Consider the following 12,169-nt stretch of genomic DNA (forward strand, 5'->3'; position numbering starts at 1 on the left):
CTAATGACATCCCTAATCTTAAGATTTATAATAATATTAATCTAAATCTTAATTTTAATAATAATAATAATATAAGTATAAAAATATTGAGATCAGAGGGAGTAAGGTATCGAATGTATATGTGTGTGTGAAAAAAAACGGAACCAGATATCTTAATTTATACAACTTTTGCTGAAATTTGCCACCTAACCACTTTATGTCGGCAAAACATTACACGTTTCGTGTAGATGGGTACACGATTCGTGTAAGGTATAGTCACGAAAGTTGTAGATTTTTGAGTTACGGTCGTTTGGACACCAAGATCACCCTTTTTCGAGTCCGAATGAATTAGTTATGATTTTTCTCGTGCAAGTGCGCAAGTTTAGTGATTTCCAACATTTTAACTTGAAATCTTGTGATGAAATGTTGTAGTCTTTTGGTGCTCATTAGAAATCTTTATATTATCTTTATTTTTATTTTTATATCATTGAAAATCCATAAAAATATTTTATAAACAATTTATATTATATCAAAAAAAAAATGTTCGTTGGCTAAGTATTTTTAAATACAAAACGTTTTATATTTAGTTAAAGACTATATTTAATCATTTTGTAAAATACATATATATTTAATAAACACGCTTTATTAAAATCACGGACCGTTATCATTTACAATTTGTCAAAAGGTTTCTATAAAAATTCCAACTTTTAAGATAACGTTAAAAAAATCTCTATTCTTATTAAAATGGTTTGATAATAATTTGACAAAAGTTGTTTCATATATTTATAAAAATTATATTCCTTTTTAAAGAAGACGTGACATTTAAATCATATTTTATAATTTCTAAAATAATAACAGATAACTATATTAAACTTATAATTACACCTTGACATGTGGTAAAAATATATTATCTTTTACTCTTGCCGATAAATATAGTAACCTTGTATTGAAATCACAAATTATATATCTAATACCTCGTTAACATTATCAGTTAATAAATATATATCATACATACACATAATGTTCGTGAATCGTCAGGCTTGGTCAACAGGGTAACTGGTTATCCAAATATAGATTTTAAACTTTCTAGACTCAACATTACAGATTTTGCTTATCGTGTCGGAAACATATAGAGATTAGAGTTTAAATTTGGTCGGAAATTTCCGGGTCGTTACAGACTTAATGGTGTATCCTATCGAATACACGCATAAAAGGCATAATGGTTGCATAAAAGTAGCATCAGGAAGGCTGGAAACAACAGTTTTGTGGAGTTAACCGTCTAGCGTTCTCCGTTGTACAGGTTGCTCCGTCATGCGTAAGCCCTGAAGGCCGCCTAGCGTGTAAGCCCTCGCCGGAGAACGGCACTTTCAGCATAAATTTCGGATCACGAATAACAGAACGTATCATCATCTGACACGTGTCCCCAAACAATCTGGTGGATCTGACACTATAAATAGACCCCTTGGGTCGTCATTTTACACAGTTCAGACATTCTGACAACTTTGAGAGCTAAGACTTTACTTCTCTTTCTCTCTCTACTTTCTCTCACTAGAAGTCATCCGGCTATCACTTTTACGCTCTACGGACGACAGATTGATTAAGTCACCCCGCAAGTTTCTACACTTGTGATCCGGGTCTGCAGGGATTATTTCCCGAGGGTAAAAATCAATCGGCAACACTCCGCCCTCCTAAAGCTAGATTACTTCTAGTATCTTGTTGGCACACTAAGCCTTACCTCATAAGGAAATATGTGTTAACAATTACCAATGGATTTAACAAAGATGAAAGTCACGTACCAATGAAGCTAGCAACTAACTAACCAAACAACCACAAACAATAAAATTAGGAGACCTGAGACAAATAACGAAACAATACAAAGGAACGAACAAACAAACTACATACAACATAAACCACTAGACCAAAGACAATAGCTATAAGCCGCACCGAAACAAACAAAGATAATAATTAGAATATTATTTGTAGTAGTGAATAATTAATGTGAGACGTATTAAAACAAATATGCTAGGAAATAAACGTGAGAGGGAGGGAGTATATTTTTGTTATCTAAAATATTACTGTAAGTAGGATATAGACATATTGAAAGATAATACTTTTTTTTTTTTTTTTTTTTTTTTTTTTTTTTTTTACAGCGACTGGGATCACCCGAGGGACTAAACCACCCGTTGCGATCATCTCCCGTTTTGACTATGCCAATGCAGCGATAATAAGTAGTTATCTCATTTGAAAGGCCCCTACTACCCACTCCATTTTATCCCACTACAAGTATAGGGATGTATAGAAGATGATGATGTGATTGCTGTTGTTAACATCGTCAACGTTGATGGTTGGTTATTTACAACTTTTTTTTTTTTAAGTCAAGTTACGAATTGAATGATGGTCAAATGCTCAAATTGGGTAGGTTGTCATCTTCCTCTCTTTATAAATTAATATACCATTTTAGCCCATTTATATATTTACTTATTCGTTTACTCTAATACGCTATACTAAATCAATTAATCCACATCTACATAAGCGAGTGAAAATCCAAATTATTAACTAGTAGAGTGTAAACTATACATTGCTAGTTTAATGATGGCGCTTTAATGAACTATTAGTTTGTTAATACTAGTTTTAATCAAACTGAGGCTGTAGCAGTCCTAATCAAATACTTCAGCCGTAACAGAGTATATCCTATTAAAACTTGTTTCCATTAGATGAATACATCTGAAACATCTACTAATAAACATAAAAACTTAGATATTTAATAGTAATACCTTAGGTCATGTTTGTCATTCACACAAATACAAAGCCAGTTAGTTAATCATCATCTGACAAACAAACAAAGTCATTGCCACGGTCTTCTTTACTAGAGTCAGTTGGGTCCAAAAAGTTAGTTAGAGACGAAAATGTATTTGACTGATGCAAACCAGCTTGTCTATCCATGTCCATAAGCAAATTAAGAGCCGGTTGGTTCAAAATATCAGCATGCGCATTGTATAGTCCGGTATGGCTTATGGTTACCGATGGCATTGGAGGCAGTGATGCATGAAAATGTGCGGATGAAGTCGTAAACAAGCTAACCGGTTGTGGTACTGGTGTCGAGGATGGTGGCTGAGATGAACTCTGATTAGGATGGTCATGAAGATTTGTAGTTAAAGATGGTGGTGTTTGTAATGGCGTTTGAACTGGGGACTGAGACATTGGCAAGGTGCTGGATATCATTCTTTGAGATGAAAAAGGTCGAATATGTGGAGCGGGGGCACGTATTTCACTAGGTGCTCGTGGGGTCCGGTTGGAAATGGTGGTGGTGATGGAGTTGATATCCAGTGGTGGTCTGTTCAGTGTAGATGGTGGCCTACTCGGTGTACTGGTGGGGATGGTGGTAGATGGTGGTATGGTTGGTGTGCTAGTGGGGATGACAGTAGATGGTGGTCTGATTGGTGTACTGGTGGGGATGACAGTAGATGGTGGTATGCTTGGTGTGCTGGTGGGGATGGAGGTAGACGATGGTGGACTGTTTGGTGTACTGGTGGGGATGGTGGTAGATGATGGTGGTCTGTTTGGTGTACTGGTGGGGATGGCAGTAGATGATGGTGGTCTGCTTGGTGTACTGGTGGGGATGGCGGTAGATAATGGTGGTCTACTTGGTGTACTGGTGGGGATGGCGGTAGACAATGGTGGTCTACTTGGTGTACTAGCGGGAATGGTGGTAGATGGCGGCGGTCTGCTTAGTGTAATAGTGGAGATGGTGGTGGATGGTGGCGGTCTGCTTGGTGTACTGGCGGAGATGGTGGTAGATGGCGGAGGTCTGCTTAGTGTACTACTAGTGGGGATGGTGGTATATGGTGGCGGTCTGCTTGGTGTACTGGTGGAGATGGCAACAGATGGTGGTGTTATGCTTGGTGAACAGGTAAGGATGGCGGTAGATGGTGCTCGGCTAGGCATACTGGTGGTGGCGGTGGTGGAAAGTGGTCCGGTCGGTGTACTGGTGGAGATGACGGAAAATGGTGGTCTGGTTGGCATGGTTAATGGTGTAGTATTATATGGTGGTCGATTCGGTGGGGATGAAAAAAGTTGTGATGATCGGTGAACTATTTGAAGAGGCGGTTGTGACCCTGAAACCCCAACGGGGCGCTGTAAAGAAGGTTGCATGCGAGACTCAGACGGATAACGCATACCTCCTGATTTAATCACTGCAAAATTTGAGATTAAAACTTATTAAATAAAATTAATATTATAATGATAAAATTGAATTGATTGATAACATTGTGAAGTAGAAAACACACTTTGAATTTCTGCAGGCTTAAACGGGGTCATATCTTGGCACTTGGACCTGTACATATCAGCCAACACTTTATTTATAATCGCTCTATTGTAACAAATATCAACTTCCTTCTTCTTTAACTGAAACGCCATGTCAGCATCCTGAATTTTAGCTTCGTATTTTTTATTCAACTGAACAATCACCTCTGCTAATTCCTTATCATACTCAGATTGTAGCTTTTCCTTCTGCAAAACGACATTAAAAATACAAATGAAACGCAAATACAAATAAGTGAAAAACTAAATCAAAGTAGAAGAGACTAACAATAGTTTCGTGACATTTGACAACAGCATCCTTCAATTCGTTCAACTTTTCCACTTCAGCTTGAAGTGGTTGATTAGAATTAGACTTCCTTGTTACCCCCTGCTGGTTATGGTTACCAGATCCTTGACCATTCAACACGTTTGACTTTGACCCATTGGCTCGATCTGGAACTTTTGCACTAGATTCTAACACCTGAAACGGTGTGTTGGGATTTTGGGAAGGTTCTGGAACTTTATCAGCTGAATTTGAATCCGTCTGTTGCTGTGTATCTTCTGCATTAGCATGAATATGCTCTTCTAGAGTTTGAACTGCATTATCTTGTATACATTCATTGTGAATCTCCTAAAAAGTGCACATATTTGAAATTAAATTACACAAATTTAAAAAAAAAAAAAATATGTCAGTGAGTGTACAGTATAGTTTACTGGTGCAAAATAAAGTACCAGATCTGATACAACTTGTTGACCAGAAACTGGAGAGACTAAAGGCTGGACCTGAACCGAGGCTACTGTCTCCTTTAAAACATCTGCACAAGAAGAATCAGTATTGTTGGAGTTGTGGGTCCCATCCTGGTCTGTATGAATGATAACGCCGCCACATTCAGCATCATTTTGATTAAATGGGCTTTTTGGACATTTTGGACTTTTTGGGCTTTTTGGATTCTCTAATTCTGTTGAAGAATCTGTTTTCATTTGACTTAAGAACATTTCCTTTGCGGGTTCCAGCTTCAAGTATACGGAATTTGCAACTTCTTCCTTGCAACTGTAATTCAAATGTTGTTTTGCGAGAGCAACAGATTGACTCCTATCGAGTTTTTGTTTTAATATTTCTGAACCAATCCAAGACTAGATCATCAACACTAACACGTGTTAGTAAAAAATGATTTTCTTGTTAATACAAGAAGAAATTTAATTTATTTAAAAAAAATAAATAAAAAAAAAAAGTCCTAACCAGAGATATTAAAAAGGCCTCTACTGTACTTGTGGGTTCTTTGTTGACATGATAATTATCGATCACGTATTTCAGAAACTTTTCCACCAGTATCTTCACATCTTTCTGCAATTACACCAAAGTGTATGAGAAATTTATACCTGGCAAACCAAACCCAAAGTGCTCAATTTGGGTCTAATGGGTCTTACATATGGGTCAAACGGGTCGAGTTATAAAGTTTCCAGTTTTTGAGATTCGCATCCCTAAAATTGGTCCAATGAGTTTTTTTTAAAACATATGGGGTCTTAGACCAAAAATGTATTCCCGTTTGACCCATTTAAATTCTGACCAGTTTCGACCCAAACCCATATGGGTCTCGACCCAACCCGACGCGTTTGCCAAGCATAATGAAAATACATTAAAGACATAATTAAGCGGGCAGTCCCTGTGGTTTGGATATAGATTAGACACTCAGTTCCTAAACTATTTTTTTTGTGGACAGTCCTCGTGGTTTGGATATTTTACGCGTGCAGTCCTTGAGACTAACGACCGTTAAAAAAGTCCATTAAGTATACTCGAAATTATGAGAAACATACCGACATCCCTAGGACTTCACATAATTTAGAAATCTTTTCCTTCAGTTGGTCACCAAAGCTCATTTCATTACAGATTTCATCACCAGATTTTGATCCTTTCTGAGGAACAACTCCAGAATTCCCTAAAAGTAATTATACATAGATTAGTAATTATCATTATCATGCAATTAAAACTAAAGATGAACAAAATTAACAGAAAAAAACAAACAATTTCACCTTCTTCAATTACTGGCTTTGGTGAAACGGATTCAACGACGTTTGTTGCAGTCTTCTTACGTTTGCGTCCAACATCATCATTAACAACATATGTACAAACAATTTCACCTTCTTCAATTACTGGCTTTGGTGAAACGGATTCAACGACGTTTGTTGCAGTCTTCTTACGTTTGCGTCCAACATCATCATTAACAATATATGTTTTTTTAGGTGATTCATACTGTTGTGTTCTTTTCCTTTGTCTCGATGTTGACCTAGATAGATACCTCCAACACTGATCTCGCCCCGTCAACAATCTTTTCCAAAACGCGTGTGGTAATTCTTCATCTGGTTGACTTTGACTTTTTACTGGAACGTTTTTACCATAAACTCCACAAACCGGTTGAACTTTTGCAACTATCAACTTCAACGCATCCTTTTTCTTACTATTGGAAGAAATCAAATTTACAAAATCCTCCATTAATTCGTTCAACCAACGTTCTTTAGAACGAGTATCCAAACCGGGCCCACTATGAAACTCGTCTAGTTTGTTAAACAAGTATTTTGCATCCCACATAAGTAACGACTCGCTAATGCTTTTACTTATATTCGTTTTGCTATCGATAGTTACATTATTATCTTCCGCAAGTTTAAGAATTTTTTCTTCGAGCGTCGACGGCGTGTACAATCGGAAAATCATGATTTGTTCCAAACGTGAATCGATTGCGATTTTTTGTAACGCGCGTATATCATTAGCGGGATTCCACTCACTATCGAATACGATTACGGCGTCTATTGATGACAACTTTATGCTTGGAAGACACGCGCGATATTCAAGTAAAAAGATAAACCGGCCCATTTCTTTATTGTTAAAGTTATTCAAAGCGGCTTGCTTTTTCGACGGGACGATTCCGACTCCGTCAACACGCTCATAAGAATCTTGACCGAATCTTTGGCGGATGAAATCGTCTAATATGTCTCCGATTGATACGGATTCTTTTCCGGACCCACTTATAGGTTGAAAAAGAATAAGTACTCGACGTTTTCGTTTTCTAAAAACGGGAAGTATCGCGTCTAGAAATTGTAACTTGCCGCTTGCTTTTATGCCAACGTCTAAAATCTTTTTTCCTTTTACGACGACGTCTGTAATTTCGCTTAGCCCGAGATCCTTGGTGAGAGATTCTTGAAGAGACGGGTCGACGATGTACGGGTGATCACAACACTATAAGGAGAAACACAAATACACAATCAATCATCAATTAAAGACATTATAATCAAGGTTGCGAAAATCGATACTCGGGGAGTAATCGATAAGGACTTTTTAGGTAGTACTCGGCAACTCGTGGAATACTGGGGAATAGTCGGATGTTCCAAGTTTGACTTTAACGGATTTTGACCGATTTCCCGAGTGATCGCGAGTTTTGGGCGAGTTCCGACCGATTTTCCGAGTAATCCCGAGTTTTGGCCGAGTTTGACTAGTTTTGACCAAGTTTGACCAATATTAATTGGAATTACTCGGTAAAGACTTTTTAGGAAGTACTCGGCAAACTCGGGGAGTACTCTGATGTTGACCAAGTTTAACCTTGACCGATTTTCCAAGTAATCGCGAGCTTAGGCCGAGTTTTGACCAATTATCAGAACAATCCCGAGTTTTAGCCGAGTTTTGACCGGTTTTGACCAAGTTAGACCAATTTTGGAGTAATCGCGATTATGGCGATTTTCCGAGTAATTGGGAGTTTTGGACGAGTTTGACCAAGTTTGAATGGGTTTGACCAATTTTGACCAAGATTACTCGAAATTTCTCGGCCGGGACTTTTTAAGAAGTACTCGGCGACTCGGGGAGTACTTAAATGTTGACCAAGTTTGACTTTGACCGATTTTCCGAGTAATCGCGGGTTTTGGCCGATTTTCGAAGTAATCCCGAGTTCTGGCCGAGTTTGACCGGGTTTGACCAAGAACTCGGAATTACACGGCGTGTACTCGGTTTAGCAGATGATATTGTATTGCAAGAAAAATACCTTGCGGTTAGTAACAAGAATATCATGTAGTACCCCAACGCTATCACTTTTCGAACATGAACTAAGAGCCATAGCATTTGAAAGTAGTGTACAACAATACTGTTCAAGCTGCACATTTGATATCTGAACCGGGACCCAATATTCAACAAACCTACTCGAACTACGTTTGCATTCATAAGCAATTACATTTGACAAAGCTTCTTTCAGCTTGCTGACATCATCCAAATCTGTTTTGGGTATGACATCACAATCTAGCAGTAAAAGCACATCATGGTAACTAGTCATACTTACACCTAATGAACTGCAGAACACAAATAATCTCTTGTAGGTTGATAAGTTCTTGATGTAACTAAAACGAGACGAAATATCTGAACTTTGGCATTCATCTATTATAACTGCTTCAAACTTTATCGATTTCAACACATTTATGTCCTGTAAAAAACCATTGTAACATGATAAAATGATAAATTATCATAGATAAACAAAAGGTTAAAACCATGTGCAGATACATCATTAATCATTCACATACCTTAGCAAACAAATTTACATTATAAAGGAGTAATTGGAATATTAATTGACCATCTTCGTTTTGAACTTGAAGCAATCGGAAACTTTTGTTCATATCTGTGTCCTCAAGGGAAACTTTAAAGGCGTTACAAGATGCTATCTTTATAAACATATCTTCCCATTGTGACACAGAATCAGATGTTGTGATAAGTAAGAAAGGATGATTCACATCTTTTAACGAGAAGATGAATAGAACAATCCTGATTATCCGATCCTACACGTGTGAGATTTTCATTATATTATACCCTTCGTGCATCTTAACATAATAAAGCCTAATAATCTCACCAGCTAATGTACTGCAAAGAGAAAGCTGACACATAGAACCAGAGGCGAAACTACATAGGGACAGGGGGCACCTGCACCCAGTGGATTCGACAATTTCACGCTTAAAATTTGATTTTGCCCCCAAAAACCTCCATAATTTGCCCAAAAGCCTCTCCATATTTGGCCCCCAACCCAAAAGCCCATGACCCAAAATGCTGTATTTTCATAAAAGAAAAAAATTTACAGTGAATGTGAACGTTTTCAAGAAAAAATTTGCCCCCGGTGAAAAAAATTCTGGTTATAGAACGCAAATGAATTGCATAGATGAGATAATTGATACCTGGTCATCGAAAATTATGCTGCTTGGACCGTTTTTCCATGCATCGTGCAAGTTCATAACATAGCTTAGATGAATATCATCCATTCCAGGTGGGTAGCCAGCAGGAACAGTCGGAAGTTTGACCCGCACATCCTCAATCTGTTGTAAATGAAAATGCATAAACCATTTTAATCCAAAATAATAATAATAATAATAATAATAATAATAATAATAATAATAATAAGCTAGTTATTCATGATTGTATATCAACGTGACAAACCTTATCATCTGATAAAGCATGATGCTTTTCATACTCTTGTATGAGATTCTGACTTTCAGCTGAGTTTAAGACCGAACTATTCTCTGATACCCATGTAGCTTGATCATCATTAAGGCCTGACCATTGCACAAGCCACTCCAGGTGGCAATCCAAGACATTACCCGTATTGTTCTTGCTTGGCTTCGAAAACAATACTGATCTTTTCTTCAACAATTTACATGGTACATTATTACATTCTTCACTTGATTCCTTGTTCTTCATATCATTATTGTTTTCTACTTTAGATGCTGTCCTATCCTAGTACAAGCATTAGAATAAGATAACTCAGTTTACTTAACTAATACAAACTGAAACAATATGATGCTTATTGGCAGACTCTTAAAAATCATCTACCATTTTGGCACTAAACTGTAGGAAAACAAGATCTTTACTAATTTGTATAAGCAATTAGCATAATGTATTAGTTAACTAGTAGTTTACATGTATACATAGACAAGAATATAAAACACAAAGTCAAACAGTTGACCAACCTTAAAATCAGAGTTTTCACATAAGTCTGTATTAGACATGTCATCCAATGACTCTTTAACATCATCGCCACTGTCATCTTTATCTGTTTTTCCCAGCTCTGTATCCACATCTACGTTCCAAAATAAACTAAATACAATGATGATCCACTTATTTGGATCAACAAACTGCATAATAAAATATTAAAGTATCACTTAATTGAATCAATACCTATGCTGCTACTAGAATTGACTTGAGATGACATTTCTTGACTTTCATCATCACCATCATCATCATCTACATCACCTACATGCCAACAAACAGAAGTATGCAAACATAGTTTAAGAATTATATGAATATGAATGCTAAAGTGCTAAACAGCGATTGATGACAAATAAAATAAAGGGAACCAGACCCTGTTTACAATCAGCAACTCTCTTCCTTTTTTTACCACCAAAATTTAGACCCTGTTTTTCATGTCCCTTATCTTTAGTTAGAGATTTCTCTAAACTCTTCACAACTTTTCCTTTATTTGACTTCAAATCTGACGAAGCAGGAGTAGTCCCTGGTGATTTCGTCTTCTCTAGTCTTACAGACTTACGAACACTACTCACATTTTCTATAGCCGGGCTTTCTTTTGCTTGTTTCTTTGATGGCGTTTCTCTAGATGATCTTCTTGAACTAGAACTAAGAGATGAATCTACGTTTACTGTTTTCTTCTTAGGATTGTATTTTTCATCATTCTTAACTCTAGGACTACGACGCTTATCATCCATCCTGTTACCAGCAAACACAGAATAAAAATCACAAAATCACACATTGTACTATTATATATACTACATACAGTGGCGGAAACCGGTGGGGGCAGGGGGGCTGCCCCCAGTGGATTTGCATCTTTTAGTGCAAAAAATTTGGGTTTTTTCATTTTGCCCCCGGTGGAATTTTTCCCCCAAGAATCTTCATATTTTGCCCCAAAGCCTCCAGGTTTTGCCCGAAAACCTTCGTATTTTGTCCAAAAACCTCCATATATTGCCCCGAAGCCTCCATATTTTGCCCAAAAAAAAAGTTGCTATGTTTTCAAAAAAATTTCGTCCCCGGTGAAAAAAATTTCTGTTTTCGCCACGGACTACAGAGTATATTATATATTATATATTTTATTTATTAATATCAATCAATCAATATATTATATATATACTATTCAAATTCAAATATCAAAATATTAAATCAAAGTCTACAGCATTACAAGCAAAAACCCCCAAAATTTACAAAAATCGACAATGCGATATCCAGAGAAGAAAAACCCTAAAATTAGGTCATATAATTCTCAACATCACAGCTCAAATTGCAGTTTGCGCAATCTAAAACCTAACCTAAATACCTAATATTTAACTAAAATTTAACATTACACAAACGGAAATAGAGTAATTGACCGAAACCACAAATTAAACATCATATCCACAAATTAAAAGAGTAATGGCGAGAATGAAACGTGAAATAATAAATAATAAATGAACATGTGAACAATCGGAAACGAACCTGCAGTTAGATTAGGGTTTTAGATGAAGAACAGATGCGATGAGAGTTAAATTAGGGTTTAGTTTCTTTGAAAATATTTAGAACTGGATGTATCTATAGTTTTAGGTATAGATGGGTGGTGTTTCACGCGCAGATTTGAACCTGATTCTTCTTCTCCGGGTTAAAGAGAAGAGAAGGTACAAGAAGTCTCTTTCCACACTTCGTTTCTATGTCTATAATATTTTTTATTTATTTTATTTTTATGTTAAGTTTATAGTTTATGTTTATATGTTTATTTATGTTTATGTTTATATATGAGAAAATTATCTTTCCACTTTTTTGTTTTTTTTAACTTTAATGTTACCTAGTGATTGACCGGAGATGTATTCAAAAACAATCTCTCTATTCGTA

General features: G+C 36.5%; 1 protein-coding gene across 4 annotated transcripts; it reads right to left on the reverse strand.

Annotated features, from left to right (window-relative positions):
* Positions 1 to 2,676: 2,676 nt before the first annotated feature.
* On the reverse strand, positions 2,677 to 11,961 carry LOC139861405 (uncharacterized). Of its 4 annotated transcripts, none has more exons than XM_071849791.1 (15): positions 11,780 to 11,961; positions 10,659 to 11,020; positions 10,475 to 10,549; positions 10,267 to 10,376; positions 9,737 to 10,033; positions 9,478 to 9,615; positions 8,836 to 9,087; positions 8,307 to 8,738; positions 6,310 to 7,510; positions 6,094 to 6,215; positions 5,519 to 5,623; positions 5,062 to 5,412; positions 4,568 to 4,909; positions 4,266 to 4,488; positions 2,677 to 4,172 (listed from the first exon to the last, which is right to left on the reverse strand). In XM_071849791.1, the coding sequence occupies exons 2-15, from the start codon at positions 11,017 to 11,019 to the stop codon at positions 2,797 to 2,799; spliced, it is 5,385 nt and encodes a 1,794-aa protein (XP_071705892.1). In that variant the 5' UTR covers position 11,020; positions 11,780 to 11,961; the 3' UTR covers positions 2,677 to 2,796. The 4 variants fall into 4 exon arrangements, with proteins under 4 accessions (XP_071705892.1, XP_071705890.1, XP_071705893.1 ...); XM_071849789.1 differs by having other exon boundaries at positions 5,011 to 5,412; XM_071849792.1 differs by lacking the exon at positions 11,780 to 11,961 and having other exon boundaries at positions 5,011 to 5,412; positions 9,737 to 10,028; positions 10,659 to 10,723.
* Positions 11,962 to 12,169: the final 208 nt, after the last annotated feature.

This window comes from Rutidosis leptorrhynchoides, chromosome 8, assembly GCF_046630445.1.
Source record: "Rutidosis leptorrhynchoides isolate AG116_Rl617_1_P2 chromosome 8, CSIRO_AGI_Rlap_v1, whole genome shotgun sequence".
Classification (NCBI taxonomy): Eukaryota; Viridiplantae; Streptophyta; class Magnoliopsida; order Asterales; family Asteraceae; genus Rutidosis; species Rutidosis leptorrhynchoides.

Bases quoted from the DNA above. Each gene is read 5' to 3' on its own strand.
- LOC139861405 (XM_071849789.1), bottom strand. From the start codon at position 11,019: ATGGATGATAAGCGTCGTAGTCCTAGAGTTAAGAATGATGAAAAATAC. The intron at 10,550-10,658 runs GTCTGGTTCCCT...GTTGGCATGTAG, and splicing joins AGTTGCTGATTGTAAACAGG to GTGATGTAGATGATGATGAT. The intron at 6,216-6,309 runs GTGAAATTGTTT...AATTACTTTTAG, and splicing joins AAAGCCAGTAATTGAAGAAG to GGAATTCTGGAGTTGTTCCT.